This window comes from Echiichthys vipera (assembly GCF_963691815.1).
Source record: "Echiichthys vipera genome assembly, chromosome: 5".
NCBI lineage: Eukaryota > Metazoa > Chordata > Actinopteri > Perciformes > Trachinidae > Echiichthys > Echiichthys vipera.
Genome location: NC_139830.1, coordinates 10115298 through 10130150, shown reverse-complemented (window position 1 = coordinate 10130150; position 14853 = coordinate 10115298). Strand labels below are relative to the sequence as shown.

At 40.8% G+C, this 14853-nt stretch overlaps 1 protein-coding gene across 2 annotated transcripts in view; it reads left to right on the top strand.

Moving 5' to 3' along the window:
- Positions 1-14853, top strand: part of dscamb (Down syndrome cell adhesion molecule b) — a gene marked incomplete at both ends in the record, with an annotated part of 124166 nt that overhangs the window by 90036 nt on the left and 19277 nt on the right. For both annotated transcript variants that reach the window (XM_083914539.1, XM_083914538.1), the window contains 6 exons: positions 1214-1393; positions 11744-11940; positions 12388-12484; positions 12763-12891; positions 13022-13189; positions 14673-14743. In XM_083914539.1, coding sequence (XP_083770665.1) covers positions 1214-1393; positions 11744-11940; positions 12388-12484; positions 12763-12891; positions 13022-13189; positions 14673-14743 — 842 coding nt within the window. The remainder of the gene's footprint in view (positions 1-1213; positions 1394-11743; positions 11941-12387; positions 12485-12762; positions 12892-13021; positions 13190-14672; positions 14744-14853) is intronic.

The window sequence follows — 14853 nt, the reverse complement described above, 5'->3', positions numbered from 1 at the left end:
CTCTCTCCCTCTCCAGGGGAGCAGGAACAAAGTCACCACTTGACCCTTTGCTAACCACGGCCACTTGACTGCACTTTAATTAAAAAGCAAAAACCCACAGCCCACTAAATAGCCTAATCGCTACACGCTAACTTTAACACAAGCTAATGCAACGTCTGGCTCAGTTCACACATGTTTAATATAACATGAGCGAGGTGGAACACAGCGCTTTCATCACTACAGTATGAGACAGCTCTAAAGATGTTAACTTTAAGATTCATTGTCAGTGACATTTCCTACAGATTTAAGGCCGACATTGCAGAATGAGACACTGTATTGTTTGACAATAGAGCAAGAGTGATTATATCATTTTCTATTAAAAAGATAGGTATTAATTACACGCAGGCAGCAGGCCAGATATGTCAGAGATGCCAAGTCCAATTATTTCAACGATGCTTCAGTGGGATTTCAAGTGTCAGTCGTATTGGACGAATTGAGAGAAGCGACATGCAAAGCATTACTCAAACCAGACGAATCCATGCCTTTAGGATTAGTCCGTCCTCGGCCAAGGCCATTTATGTAGTCTTTATAACTATTTCTTCTGGATCTAGAATGGATCTTCAACAAATATTAATGCAAAGCATAAACCCAGAGAGTTGACACACAGGAATAAATAATGAGAAAAAAATCCATGTCTAGCTACATCTTTGAATCTCAGTGGCCTGTCTCAGCATTGAAGGCCAGCAGCAATGCAAGGCTGCTCTGCTCTGCTCTCCGTCTGCCTGTTGTTACTCTGCACCAATCTGCTGTCTTGCTAAACATGAGCATTATGTCTGTTCTGATTGCATCACACCAAGCAGCTCTGCCCGCTTCACTGTGCTCAGCAGCTGTTTGGCGGTTTAAGGATTTAGGCCTGGTGTTAAGAAACATGTTTACAATCCTCCCTGAATCTGACAGGCTTTGTCATCAAATCTGTAAACACAGACGCATGGTCAAATGAATGCACACACACACTGACACACTGGAGGTCAGTTTACTGTTAAGCACAGTATCTAATGTTGGCATTATACATATTTTTCTGTACTGAAAATTGCAGGTCAGTATATAGACACGTATGTCGTTAAAACATACCTGATGGATGTTGTGTTGGATATTATATCTAAAGGTTCAATTTCTCATTATTAACATTGTCTCTGTCTCTTTCCTTTGTCTTTTCTCATCTTAAATCTCCCAGGTGCGGGCGTCCCCCAGTTTCAGCCCATCGCACTGAACAGCGGTTCTCGCGTGCAGCTGCTGAGCAACGGTTCGCTGCTAATCAAACATGTGCTGGAGGACGACAGCGGCTTCTACCTGTGTAAGGTCAGCAACGACGTGGGAGCTGATGTCAGCAAGTCCATGTACCTCACCGTCAAAAGTAAGAGCATGCCTCTGATGCACTGATCAATAACAGCTGATGGGCAGTAATCTTTGTGCATTTAGATGTCTGGGCTGGTGCAGCGACAAGCAGCCTTTCAAAAGGATTCCCAGCTCATCAGCCAGACATTAAATTAAGTTAAGCAAAGCCCTAAAAGGGTCATGATCCTGGCTAATAGTGGATTCTATGCTAAAGGACGAGGAGTTATTGAGCCTATTTCTGCACAAATGAATCTGAATGCAAACAGCTTTGCTCCTGATTCTGAGTACATGTAAGCATGTTACTGTTTTTGTGTCACTGGCCGGCGTGTTAATGTACCCAACTACACGTCTCCTGCCTCAAGGGAGCATTAGCATGTAGCTCCCCTATAGCGCTAGGAGTGGCTTTTGCTGGCTTAGATGTGAGTGGAGCTTATTTTCCTTGTGCTGCTACTGTTATCAAACTGGAGCACAAGGAGCCCCGCTGACGGGCAGCCCTCTCTCTGTCTCTGTTTCCCTCTCTCTCTCTCTTCTTCTCTCTCTCTCTCTCTCTCTCTCTCTCTCTCTCTCTCTTTCTCTCTCTCTCTCTCTCTCTCTCTCTCTCTCTCTCTCTCTCTCTCTCCTCACCAGCCCAAACTCTGATAGAACACAAATGTGTAAAATGTGTGCACATACTGTAAAAGAACCTGACTACATTTCCAAGGAGCACACATTAAACATGGTGTTTTAGATGATGGGGTGAAAGTTGTAACTGACCTTGACTTCTGACCTTTCCGTAAGAATGGGATGCCAACAGAATAATTTGTGTAGAACTCTCCTTCTGGATAAATCAGCGCTTGTTATCTTTAATGTCAGCTGGCGTGGAATGGATATTCATGTGTCAGTGTAATTAAGCCTTGCAGTACACTGTACAAGGTTGGGAGCTGCCACTGTGTGAAGCTGTCAGTGCTACAGCGGCAGACAAGAACATGCTCTCTGTGTTTTCATAGGTCAGTTTGCCGGCTGTAGCACCCAGTTGCTATGCGGCAAGTTGACCCTTTGGCTGTACTAACTTTTTTTTCTTCCATTTTCTACCAAGTAGAGAGCAAAACACTGTGGCTGCAGCTACAGTGGACACAGCTACCTGCAGCTTATCGAACTGAACATTGATTTTGAAGACATATTTTATGTTTTTCAACTTATTACAACTACAAGCAATCTCCTTTTCTCTGACATTTTTGTTGTTGTTTTTTGTCCAGGAGGTCTTTTGGTCGCTTTGTGAGGTCATCTTGTTGTTTGGAGGCAATGAACAACAAAATACCTACAAAGGACATTCAGTACTATACAGCACAGTAGTTTAAGTTTAAGCTGTGCTCGGTGTGCCTCTCGTCGTGCTGTGTCAGATAGCAACGTGTGAGAAGTATTCTCCAGATTCTTTTCAATTCCTTCAAGTAACACTGCTCTTTATAGTTAGTTATATCATCGACCATAGTGAGAGAGACGGAGACAGAAAGAGAGAGAGGTGACCCACCGAACACACTCCGCTGTTGCTCAAGGCTTCAGTTTCATGCTGTGCTCGGCTCTGTCAAAGGGAATTAGGCAGCTTTAGTGTTAAATAATGTAAGCTTACTACTCATAACTAGTAGTTTCATTAACATAACCCATAATGGTAACATTATTTACAACATTTATTATTGATATCAAATACGTGTTTCTCCCTTTAAGATGAAATCACACTTGTTTCTAGTAATTTCGTTCAAATTGAGTTGTAAGTTTTCATTGAATTATTTTTCTTATTCTTACCACAAGCTGAACATTGTTTCTCAAACAGAGTAGGATATAAAAGTATTTATTAGTCTCTTATGTGTTGTATGCACACTGACAGTATATATTCTTACTGCTGTAAAAGAACAAAACTGAACTTTTTAAATAACATTCCTTTTTGCTCCATAAATATTGAACAATTCAGACACACCTGCAGAGCCTCTACTTCTAACCCTACAAGTTTCTTCAGGAAAAATGCAATCGTACAATTGAAATAATTTATGGAAATTCAACCAATCCTGGCAGTATTGCCAAGAGCTTGTAATGTTCTTGCGATATTTCTGCAAAACAGGTCAAACTTGAAATTTTACCTCACTTCCCCCACGTAAAACCCGCTTATTCAGAACTAGTTTTCTAATTGTGGAACTATATACTGAAATATTTACACGTTTATTTTACTGAACCTTTGTTTTACATAAATATGGTTATTTAAAGAACACCTGCTGTTAAAACATTTATAATTTTTACTCTTTTCTCAAACATGCAGTCGTCCATATTTGAATTAATACATTTTTCCTGCAACCTTACCCTATTAACTGCAAAACACCACAAATAACAAACAACAAAATGCAAATTTAGTAATCTAGAGCCACATTAATCACAGAAACTTTCGTACTTTAGTTACTGCAGCTTACATCGTGCTAACAATGCCGTCATTACATCACCAGAATACATCATCATCTGTATCACTGAATATGGATTTAACAGATGAGTACAACTCTCTTTTTACACTCTGTCCATTTAATCCTTAATTAAATTCCTTTTGCAGTGTCATTTAAAACCTTCCAAGTCACTCATGATTCAGTTAGTATTGACGTGTCATCTTCACAGTTCAAATAATTCACATTGCAGGAACCAGCTGAAAGTTATCTGGGTCTGTGATACTGTGTGCTGTCCTTCCTCTGCTGCCATTGGCTGCTCAGTCATTACATGCTGGCTCAGCCACACGCTTGTCACTCATCAACAGATCGCATTTCATGGCCTTTAAACCCCAAACTGTAAACTCGTACACTCAAGATGCTTTCTGTAAAAGTGTACTTACTCGCATGAGTGGTTTGAAAAAGGGAGACCATTATTGCGCCATCACGTCCATTTCTCAGTGTGTGTGTGTGTGTGTGTGTGTGTGTGTGTGTGTGTGTGTGTGTGTGTGTGTGTGTGTGTGTGTTTGTGTGCACATTTCTTTTCATTTTTAAACATACAGAGTGTGATTGTTGTCATACGTACAGTAGGCATACTTAACTTTGAGCGTTTGCAATCACTTCTGTTTTTATTTGTCTATACATTAACAGTGCATTATGTTCATTCTGCTTGCATGCAATGTGTGCGATTTTGTGTGTGACTGTTCTTGTGTGTGTGTGTGTGGGGGGGGGGGCACGTGCGCGTTATACGATGGAACTCTTGAGCGCATTTCAGCCTCATTTAAATCTGTCAATACTTCAATTAGAGGCCGACAAAGGGGCTCAAGGGAAGAGCAGTTCGGGTTTTTCTCTGCTTTATTTTCACGCTCTGGCTGTCTTTGTTTCTTACATTTCCAGCGATGAGAGAAAGATTAAAAAGATAAATAAGACATTATTTTGTTTCATTTTATACTCTTGTTTATTTGCTGGCAGCAGTGTGTTCTCCGAGTGTCTAAATAGGCCACTGCCAATTACAAAGTGTAGCCTACATTCATTTACCATTTACAGCAGGTCATTTTTTAACTTTATTGAATCACTTCTCACAAAATAATTTGAATCACTGATATATATTAGCATAATACACCATACGTATGTTTAAATCGTTCTACATTAGTCTGTGCTGTTCCTCCATGGGCCCCCATGCAGGTTTTGCTGTTAGGCCTCTTTCTAAATCAAAATGTCAACATAGTGAATCCTGTGTGACAAAACAGAATTGTTCTGCTTGTATAATCACAGGGTTGTGTTTTTGTTTTTTTTGTTTGTTTTTTTTCCGCTCTGAAACCAAAAACAAAAGAGCAAAAGTGTAAGGAATGGATTTAACAGCAGGTTTTTTGTCGTAAGAGGCTAAAGTTAGCATGCTAGGCTAACCAGCTTGCATGCAGCTGTAGCCTTGATGGGGTCATCCCTATGTTTCCCCTTTTTCCCCAAAAAAGGTCCTGCGTTCCCCGGCCTCATAAGCCTCTGCCTTCGCGGATTTAATTCAGCATTTTGTTAGGGTTACGGTTACGGTTAGGGTTAGGGGGTAGTGTTTGGGTCTACATAGGCCTATTTGCTGGTGAATTTGGCACTGGTTGAGGAAAAAATAACAGACCGGGGAACGTAGGACCCTTTCTGTGTACAGCGGGGAACATAGGACCCGGGGAACATAGGTACGCTCCCGCCTTGATAGCCATATGATGCTCAAAGAAAAGCTTTACTTTGAGCATCATATACAGTATCTAGCTATCAAGGGCTTATTTAAGACATCTTTTACAGGGTTCTCATTTTAAAATGACTCAGCCGGAGACATTGTTTTCAACCATTTATGGAGTCAACATTAGCTTAATTGGCGAGCTAGCAACAACTGATAAAGTCCGCCTACATGTATTATATATTATAACCAGCATAAAAATGGCTAGAAATGAGAAGCTGCTTTTGTATAATTATGTGTCCATTGTTTTTCTATCTAAGAAAAATCTGAAAGGTAAACCAACCACAGTTGCATTCTTAAACACGTTTACTATTTTTGCTTAAAAAATGATTGGAATGATTGATCGGCGGTCAAATAGTTACCAATTCATTTTCCCCCCTTCCATTAATCAGCTAATTGTTTGAACTGTAATTTAATCTGCAAATACTCAAGGGCCGTCCACACCAAGAACTATAAAGATAACTGATAATATGGGCATCCAGTCTGATGAACGCTCTGTAAACAGTGGCTTCTGCATTATTGGGCCATCAAATAAGCTTAAATAAAAGAGGTAGTCAGAAATATTATTATTATTATTTATAATAAGAATAAGAAGGGAAACATTTCAAAAGCAGCCACTGCTGTGCTGCACGGCCGTGGTGCTGTGCGTCTTTCAGTAGTGAGGAGAAAGACAGAGATGTTGATTTCAGTGAGCTGCCTACACTTGATTACACTTTATTAAAGAGTTTGAAAGTGTGGTCCTGTAAAAACTAGAAGGATTTGGATTGGCTGTCAGTGCTTCTGTGGTTCATCAAATCGCTCTGAAAGTGATCCCTACGACATCGCCCGCTACTGTCGTTATAGTTGTGGTGTGGACTGATCTGCTTGAGTTAGAACTATTTTTAAAACTATATATTTATAGAAATCGTTATCGTTCTTGGTGTGTGACGGCCCTGAAGACAGTTTCACCACCATAATTTGGTAACTTAGAGTGAAGACGTGCTACTTTCATTACAAAAGATGCTGTGCAAAGCAACCGTTGGTTCAAATGGTGCTTCTGGTTTTATTGTCTCCGCTGAAGACCCATCTTTGTAAGAGTGAAGCCTCCTCCACCCTGTCTGCACCTTTCTGTCTTTGTTCCCCCTCCTTCTCCCTCAATCTCTACCCCCTCAGCTTTCATGTTCTCCCTTGTCTCCCCTCTTCCCACTCACACTTTCTCCTCTACCCGCCCGTGTTTTATTACCAGGCCTCTGTAATATCGCTGGATATTAAAAAATATACATCAACCGAGCAATTATGGGCTATCAAAAAGAATAGGTTTAGCCTGGGGCCCTGCGAGTACTGCACGGTAGATGCATAGAGATGAGATGGGGAGGAAGCGAATGAGTAGCCTCACCTCAGCTCGGGCCACTAAAGCGCGACCAAGATCGGTGAAGATTGTAGAACATTTTATATACTGCAGTCTACATCTTGAATACATGAACATTTAGCGATTCATTCACACACATACAAGGTCACAGACGGATGTATTCATATATGCATATTCATATAGACAAGCATGTGTTCCTACATACACACATAAATGGCAAATGTTCTAGTACACACATGATTTAATTAAGAAACAAACACGCAGTCTTCCTTTCTGTCATTGTGTGCCCTTTATCTTCCGATGAGCAAACACAAGCTTCGTCAATGTTAACTTGCGCCGCCAAGGTCTCAGATTTAGATGGAGAAAATAGCCCCTGTTAAGAAGCAATAACATTTAGAGAAGGGGCTGAGAAGACTCTTTTAATAGGACTCACTTAAAATTCATAGTTGCTATGCAAAATAAATCAGCGATTTCCTGCGCGGGGGCAGTGGGAAAGGGGATGATGGTGTGGGGAGCGAGGGAGAGGGAGGGGCTGCGAGTGAATAAGAGATGAGGTTTAAACGTTAGCAGTCCCAAGTCTGACACATTTCATCATGTTTGGGGTGGGCGGGGGTTGAGGGCGCACATACCCACACACAAGCACACACAAGCACACACAAGCCTTGTATGTGCACACAAACACACATTATAAGCAGCATCGCTTTTGATTTTTGTTAGCTGCATCAAAGGAAATGTGCTGTGAAAAAAAGTCAGAAACATGTTGAAGGAGTCTGTGTATGTGTTTGTGTGTGTGTACATTTGTTTGGTGTTGCTGCGTGGGATTTGTGTTTGTGTGCGTGTGCATTTGCATGTTAACTCTCTGGATTTTAATTTACGCCGCACACATCTTAAGTAGAGATAGACTGACACTGCGACATGGCCGACGTTATTGTCAGATATTAGCTTGTAACAGATAAACTGGTAGCAACATAAAGACATTTCAAAGACATGTTTAAGCAAAGCCATGCTAGCGGCGTGGCAAACATTATAGCTGTTACACATCAGGATGTTGTCATTGTGAGATTGTCAGCAAGCTGACGTTAGCACTTAGCTCCAAGCCCCGCTCTGCCTAAGGACAGTATAAACTCTCAAACATCATTTTCAGAAGTAGACTTAAAAAATCTGAATCAATGAGGCTCTAATACAAATATATGCACATACTGTTCAACAGTGATCCTCAACTGGGGGCTCATGGGCCACAGTCTCAGCCAACCCTGTCATGCGAGCTTGTTGGGCTGAATAACGTTCCAAAGTTTGGGCAGGGAAATACAGGCATGGCCATTTTTAAAGGGGTCCAAATCATTTAGTTTATTGCATGCAGTATGAATTATTAGTATGTTATTTTCCCCTATTCTAGACATGGAGTATGTAAATATTTCCCCATACTGGGGTCCCTAAACAGTATTTGAGTTGCATAAATTGTGTCCGACTGGAAAGCTGAGACTCTCGTGGATTCAATAAGCTAAATTTTTATTCATCTGTGATGATGTTAGTCCCCGTAGTAGCCACGTCATTTATGGATTTACAATGTTTTACCAGTCTGTTCACACTGGTATAAGCTAATAATGAAAATAACATGTATTTGTAAGAAAGTGAAAATTTGAAACAATCATGGGCTAATTACACCTACAGCAAATAAATGTATTCATTTTCGTACAATGTAGATACATATATATACAAGTATATATATATATTCATATATATATATATATAGCTTTCCTGTTCTCCATTGTCTGAAAATACAGAGCAAGAAACGATTTGTCACATTTTTCAACCTGCTTGTGCAGAATGGGGATGAATGGGTGTGGGGAAGTTTAACACATCAGGGCAATTTGCCATTCACACAAGTACAGTATAATGAATGATTCATTATAAATTCAAGTGCTTTAATTGACTTGTGATTGTCTACCCTTTGTGGCACTCCAAATATGAGCTACAGTAACTGTACCACACTGGTGCCTGTGTGAAGCCAAAACAAATGATTACAAAGTTATCTACAAATACTGTTTTGACCCAGGGGAATACGGTGTGTGTGTGTGTGTGTGTGTGTGTGTGTGTGTGTGTGTGTGTGTGTGTGTGTGTGTGTGTGTGTGTGTGTGTGTGTGTGTGTGTGTGTGTGTGTGTGTGTGTGTGTGTGTGTGTGTGTGTGTGTGTGTGTGTATGTGTGTGTGTGTGTCTGTGTGTCTTGATGTGCCTTTTCTTCTTTGGGTTTGCACTTGCATCCCTGTGTTTTTTTTCAATGCTTTCAGGGCTTCTACACTTGCATACTGTACGAGTGTGCAAAGCCAGTATCTCTGTATTTGTGAGTGTGTATTTCTGAGTGTGCACGGATATGTGTGTGCGTCTGTTGTTATTCGTGCATGTGTGTATATATGTTGTAATGCGTGTGTGTCTATGTGAGACAACAGCACGGCCAGCGGACTTGTCTGCTGCGTATGAATAATCAAAGTGGTCTCTCTCATCATTAAATCATTGCTGTCCTGGTGGGAGCCTGAGGAGGGAGATGGAGTGAGAGAGCGGGGGAGAGGGAGAGGGATCATAGTTAGCGCTGCAGGGGTACATGCTCTCTCTCTCTCCTCCATCGTGTAGTGTGGCTGAGATGTGTCATGAGCACAAGTCTTTTCTGCTCTCTGTGCTCGCCCACTTAGCTCCCCCAGACACAGCCGCTCTCATGCACACACAGTCATACATATGCACACACAGTATAACACATGCACACAGACACATTATTCAGGAGTGTACAGACATTCACACACTGACTCCAACACACATATTGCATCTCTTCTTGGGAGAAAGGGACTTCGACCTCTGCTACAAATATCTGCCACATGTAGCTGCCACTGCTGTCCTTTTCAATGATACAGTATTCACCATACCACATACTAACATAAGCTGGAAACCGTCCACATAATGGAGCTAAACACTGGCCTGTCTAATGTAAATAAAGATTAATTGATGACTCACTCAATAGTGGACACGTGTAATCTAAACGGAGTCGAGTGACTAGTTGATGAACAATTTGGATACAAATGACTGCAAGTGAATGATAATGTTGCTCCATGATTAGGTTGATGTGTAAATAAGCACTTGTTTGCTAACATGTTTGGGTGATAATATGTCAGTGATGTGTTTACTGCTTGGGTTTACTGCCCCCAAGTGGCCAAAATGTCATTTGTTCAGCAAAACATCATTGTTGACAGAATATCTTTGGGTTTGGACTGTTGGCCAGATAAAACAGCGATTTTGAAGAGTCTTGTTTGACTCTTGGCATTTTTTAGACAGAATGTTTAAGTGATTGTAATGTAAAAAAATAAATAATAAAAAAACAGTTGTATGTGTCGTGCTCACAAAAATATTCCTCCAATTAATTAAAATCTGGTTTAAAATAGTTTTAAAAGACAACACATGACTAGATTATTAGAGTATCCAGTGTAATTTCACTTTATTCTGCATTGTAAGGGAAACATTATTAGATTTGTTGATGTTAAAATATGTGCTGCTCAATATATTCTCAGTTACTATCATGGACCATCAGAAATTATGGCTCTTCAGCATTTCTGTCTTTTCCTTGTGCAATATAGAGCCAGATTTTTGCAGACTATGGAATAAAGAGGGCCGTTTGGGACACAGCAGATTAAAGATACTTGATTGGAACATTGAATGTATTTCTACAAATTTCTAGTTTATAAGCCATCGCATAACTAGCAGCAATCAGACCATTTGAATTGTTTTACCTGCATAATAATGTCTGTAATAACATTTAAGATAATTAATAAAGACATTATTACAGAATAAAATTCATTCAGTGTGCTCAAACTGCAGAAGTTAGTATGGAGTATTCCAACTCAATAGCTTCACGCTGTCGAGATCATTATACTGTGAATAGCACCTGAAAGTCTCTGTGAGTGTTATAATCGGGAGACGGCTTCATGCCAGTAGAGAGAGAAAGACAGAATGAAAGAAAATGTGAGTATTAGAACAGTGTGAGTGTGAGTACAGACTTTGAGTTGTCTGGGTGAGAGACATTCACAACAGATACTAGTTCTGCTGAACCACACACAGACACACACACACACACACACACACACACACACACACACACACACACACACACACACACACACACACACACACACACACTCGCACACACACACACACACACACACACACACACACACACACACAAACACACACACACACACACACACACACACACACACACACACACACACACACACACACACACACACACACACAGACACACGTGTTGCTAATGAGCCTGGTGTGTGGTTACGGCGTAGAGCCAGACCGGCTCCACGCTCAGACCGATGGGAGTTCAGTTAGGAGTCACCACTTTCTTCTCCGTTCCTCCACCTCATCCTCAGGAAAGCAGCATGTTACCGTTTGCTGTCATTATCAAAGCCGGCGCAGGCTTACCTGAAGGGCTCCGTTTCAATCTCTAAGTATTGTGGGAGACAGGTAGACTCAAACATGAGTTCATGACGGTCCCTGGAGTGTTTAAATGGTTGTCATAATTGTCAGAGAAAAGGAGAAAGGGAGTTTTCTCAGGATAAGACAGAAAGCACAGTTAGAGAATGCATATGTGCATTGATTTATCTTGGAATAGAAACATTAACACGTGGCACAATAAAAGCAGCGGTACTTGTTGGAAGGAGAAGTGAACGTTCTAATATAAAATGAGATGATTTTTGATGATGTTGATTTTAACTAATATCCTTTTCTTATTTGTCACCTGTTCCTTTCTTTCTTGCTCCTCCTACTCTTTTCCACAAAACATCTGACTCCTTCAACCAGTCCCGGCCATGATCACGTCCTACCCCAACACCACTCTGGCTACGCAGGGTGAGGAGAAGAAGATGAGCTGCATTGCTCACGGGGAGAAACCCATCATGGTGCGGTGGGAGAAAGAAGAACGCATCATCAACCCGGAGACCAGCCGATACGTGGTCACAGTCAAAGAAGTGGCTGACGAAGTCGTCTCTACACTGGTGGTGAGCGCTCAGTTTCACTGTCATGCAAACATCTCATTTGGGGGAGCACACAACCTTTAGTTTAGAGGGAAAAAGAGTAGAAGGTGTGGCAAAAAAATAGAATCTTTTTGGCAAACATGCACGTCATCATAAAATCTTTGTATAAAATATTAAAGAGCTCCATTTCAGTTCAATTTAAGGGTTATTAAAATACAGTATGAAGGAGTACATGTGTAATGTATTGTCAAATCTCAGGGAATATGTGCCTTGAGATAATTAAGTAGTTAAATGTCAAACATGTGCCAGGATAAAGAGGGTTTTTCTCCTTCTCTAATAAAGGATATGAATATTGAAGTTGACTGCCCGTCCTCCTTTTTTGAAAAATCACCTAGCATGTATCCTCATTTTAGATACCTTCATGACTCTCTGTCCATCCTTATGCCCTGCATATGGTTTTCCTCTCTGTAGATTATGCCAACCGTTCGTGAGGACTCCGGTTTCTTCTCCTGTCATGCCATCAACTCCTTCGGTGAGGACCGAGGCATCATACAGCTGACAGTGCAAGGTAAGACTCAGTTGAGCTCATAACCTTTTCAGTGGCTCTGTTTAGGAGAAAGTTCCCTCCAGGAGTAGTAAAGTTTTCTATGACATATTACTTAATTCATTCATTTATTAATGTAATTGCTGCACAGTGTGACTCCTGTTCTTTGCAGAGCTATCCGTAATCTCTCACTGGGGAAATCACAGAGAGAGTGAAAGCGATACATCTCTCTGCTCTGCCTGCCATCCAGTTCTATTTCAGGGCCGCTGCTGTAACTCTGTTGTGTTCCCATTTGTCCTCAGAACCACCCGACCCTCCAGAGGTGGAGATCCGGGAGGTTAAAGATCGGACCATAGCTCTCCGCTGGACCATGGGTTTTGATGGCAACAGCCCCATCACAGGATATGATATTGAGTGCAAGAACAAATCAGGTGGATACAAGTTGAAGAAATAACCTGTTATGTCTTTGTAGCGATTACTGAGTCACACAGCAAACAAGAAATCCAGAACTGATAAACGTTACAATCCTAACAGTCTCTTCTCCATCTCTGTTTCTTCTAGCGTCATGGCTATCAGCCCAGGTAACCAAAGATGTCTCACCGCAGCTCAACCAGGCCACGATTATTGACCTCCACCCTTCCTCCACTTACAACATCCGCATGGTCGCCAAGAACACCATCGGCAACAGCAACCCTAGCAACGAGCTCACCATCACGACCGATGAAGCAGGTAACTTGAGCTTTTTCACGAGTCCTTGGCCGAATAATCGGGCGGATTAATGCTATTTAGGGATAATTGGACAAACATCAGACAAAAGTACTGTATGGGTGTCCCTAGCCACGACTTGTACTCCTGAAAAGTAAAACATTTATCAGATTTGTCATTTGGGATGGTTGTGGAAAGGTAAACTAGAATCTGTGACGTCTTTCCTTTTTTTCCAAAACTCTGCTGCAAATTAAAGCCTGAGAGACAATGCAGACAATAACATTATTAAATTAATGCTCATTAAGGTTCAGCAACTCTGTGTCTCATTTGTTGAATTATTACTAGTGTTGGATTTTATCAGACGCAAAAAAAAAGAAAAAGCAACAGCCTGATATCTGCATTATACATCGGCTATCGGCCAACCTGCTCTCTAAATATTAATTCAATTCAATTCAATTCAATTTTTATTTATTGTGCCAAATCATAACAGGACACTTAACAAACTAGGTAAAGACCACACTCTATGACTTATTTATGATAAACATAGACCCAACAATTCCTCCGTAACGAAAACCTTCCCTATAACAGGCAGGAACGTCAGACAGACCCAGCTCTGTGGAGGACGGACATCTGTCTTGACCGGTTATTAGCCTCAACCATTAAAAAAGAAACATATCAGTCAACCACTTATTGTCATAAGGTATTTTAAATTAATTTTCAGAAGTTCATTATTAGTGTATTAAAGTTCATCAGTTCATCTTCTCAAAAATAACATTGTTACTGAAAAGGATCTGAACCCTGCAAACAGTCAGGGAGTAAGTCATCAAACTACGGAGCAGCTGGAATTATTTTTCCTCTAACCTAAAATAAAACTCCACTGTCTCCAAAACACACTCATTGAAGTTGTTACTTTGGCTATTATTAACTTCAAACTGTCACCCTAACTTATTTTAATAGTTTAACTCTGCTCTGTAGATAATTAAATGTCCGTCCGAATGCTGGTTTGCAAAGAACTCCTCAGATTTAGTGTCCATTTCCTCCTGGCCCTCAAACCTGTGGAGTCATCTTGCACATCATTATTTTATGGTTGTTTGAAATGGAGGCCATCATCTTTTATATCTGTGGAAACAGATCAGTTCACTGTTGCTTTTGGTTGGCTCTATCAGTGTTCACTTAGCGTCTTTTGCCTATAATGATCCGCCCCACAGGCATGCCAGCGCATTAAAAAGACCCATTTTACAAGATTCATTGCTAAAATAAAGACATAGACTTCAAATTAAATTAAACATGTATCATTCCTCACATTATTTTAAAGGTTAAAGTTGATGATGTTACAGGTTTTTTTTAAAATTATCGTTAAGTTGAGGTGGAAACTGCAGGGTACTAGAATGAGAACGAGCACTAAGGAAAATCCATTCTTAACTCAACAGCATCATCTAGTGGAAGTGTGAATGGGATAAAAGTGACTATGTGGCGGATCACATTGCATGATGTGCTTTACTTGCAGCTCCTGACGGCCCACCGCAGGATGTCATTCTGGAGCCAACCTCCCCACAGAGCATCAAAGTGTCCTGGAAGGTAAAGTCCAACCTTTGTGTATTTTACTGATGAGCTGCAGCACTGAAATAGATAAATAAATAAAGAGAAAGAGAAACAAAAATAATTTGTTTTCTTTCTGCAGAGGTTAG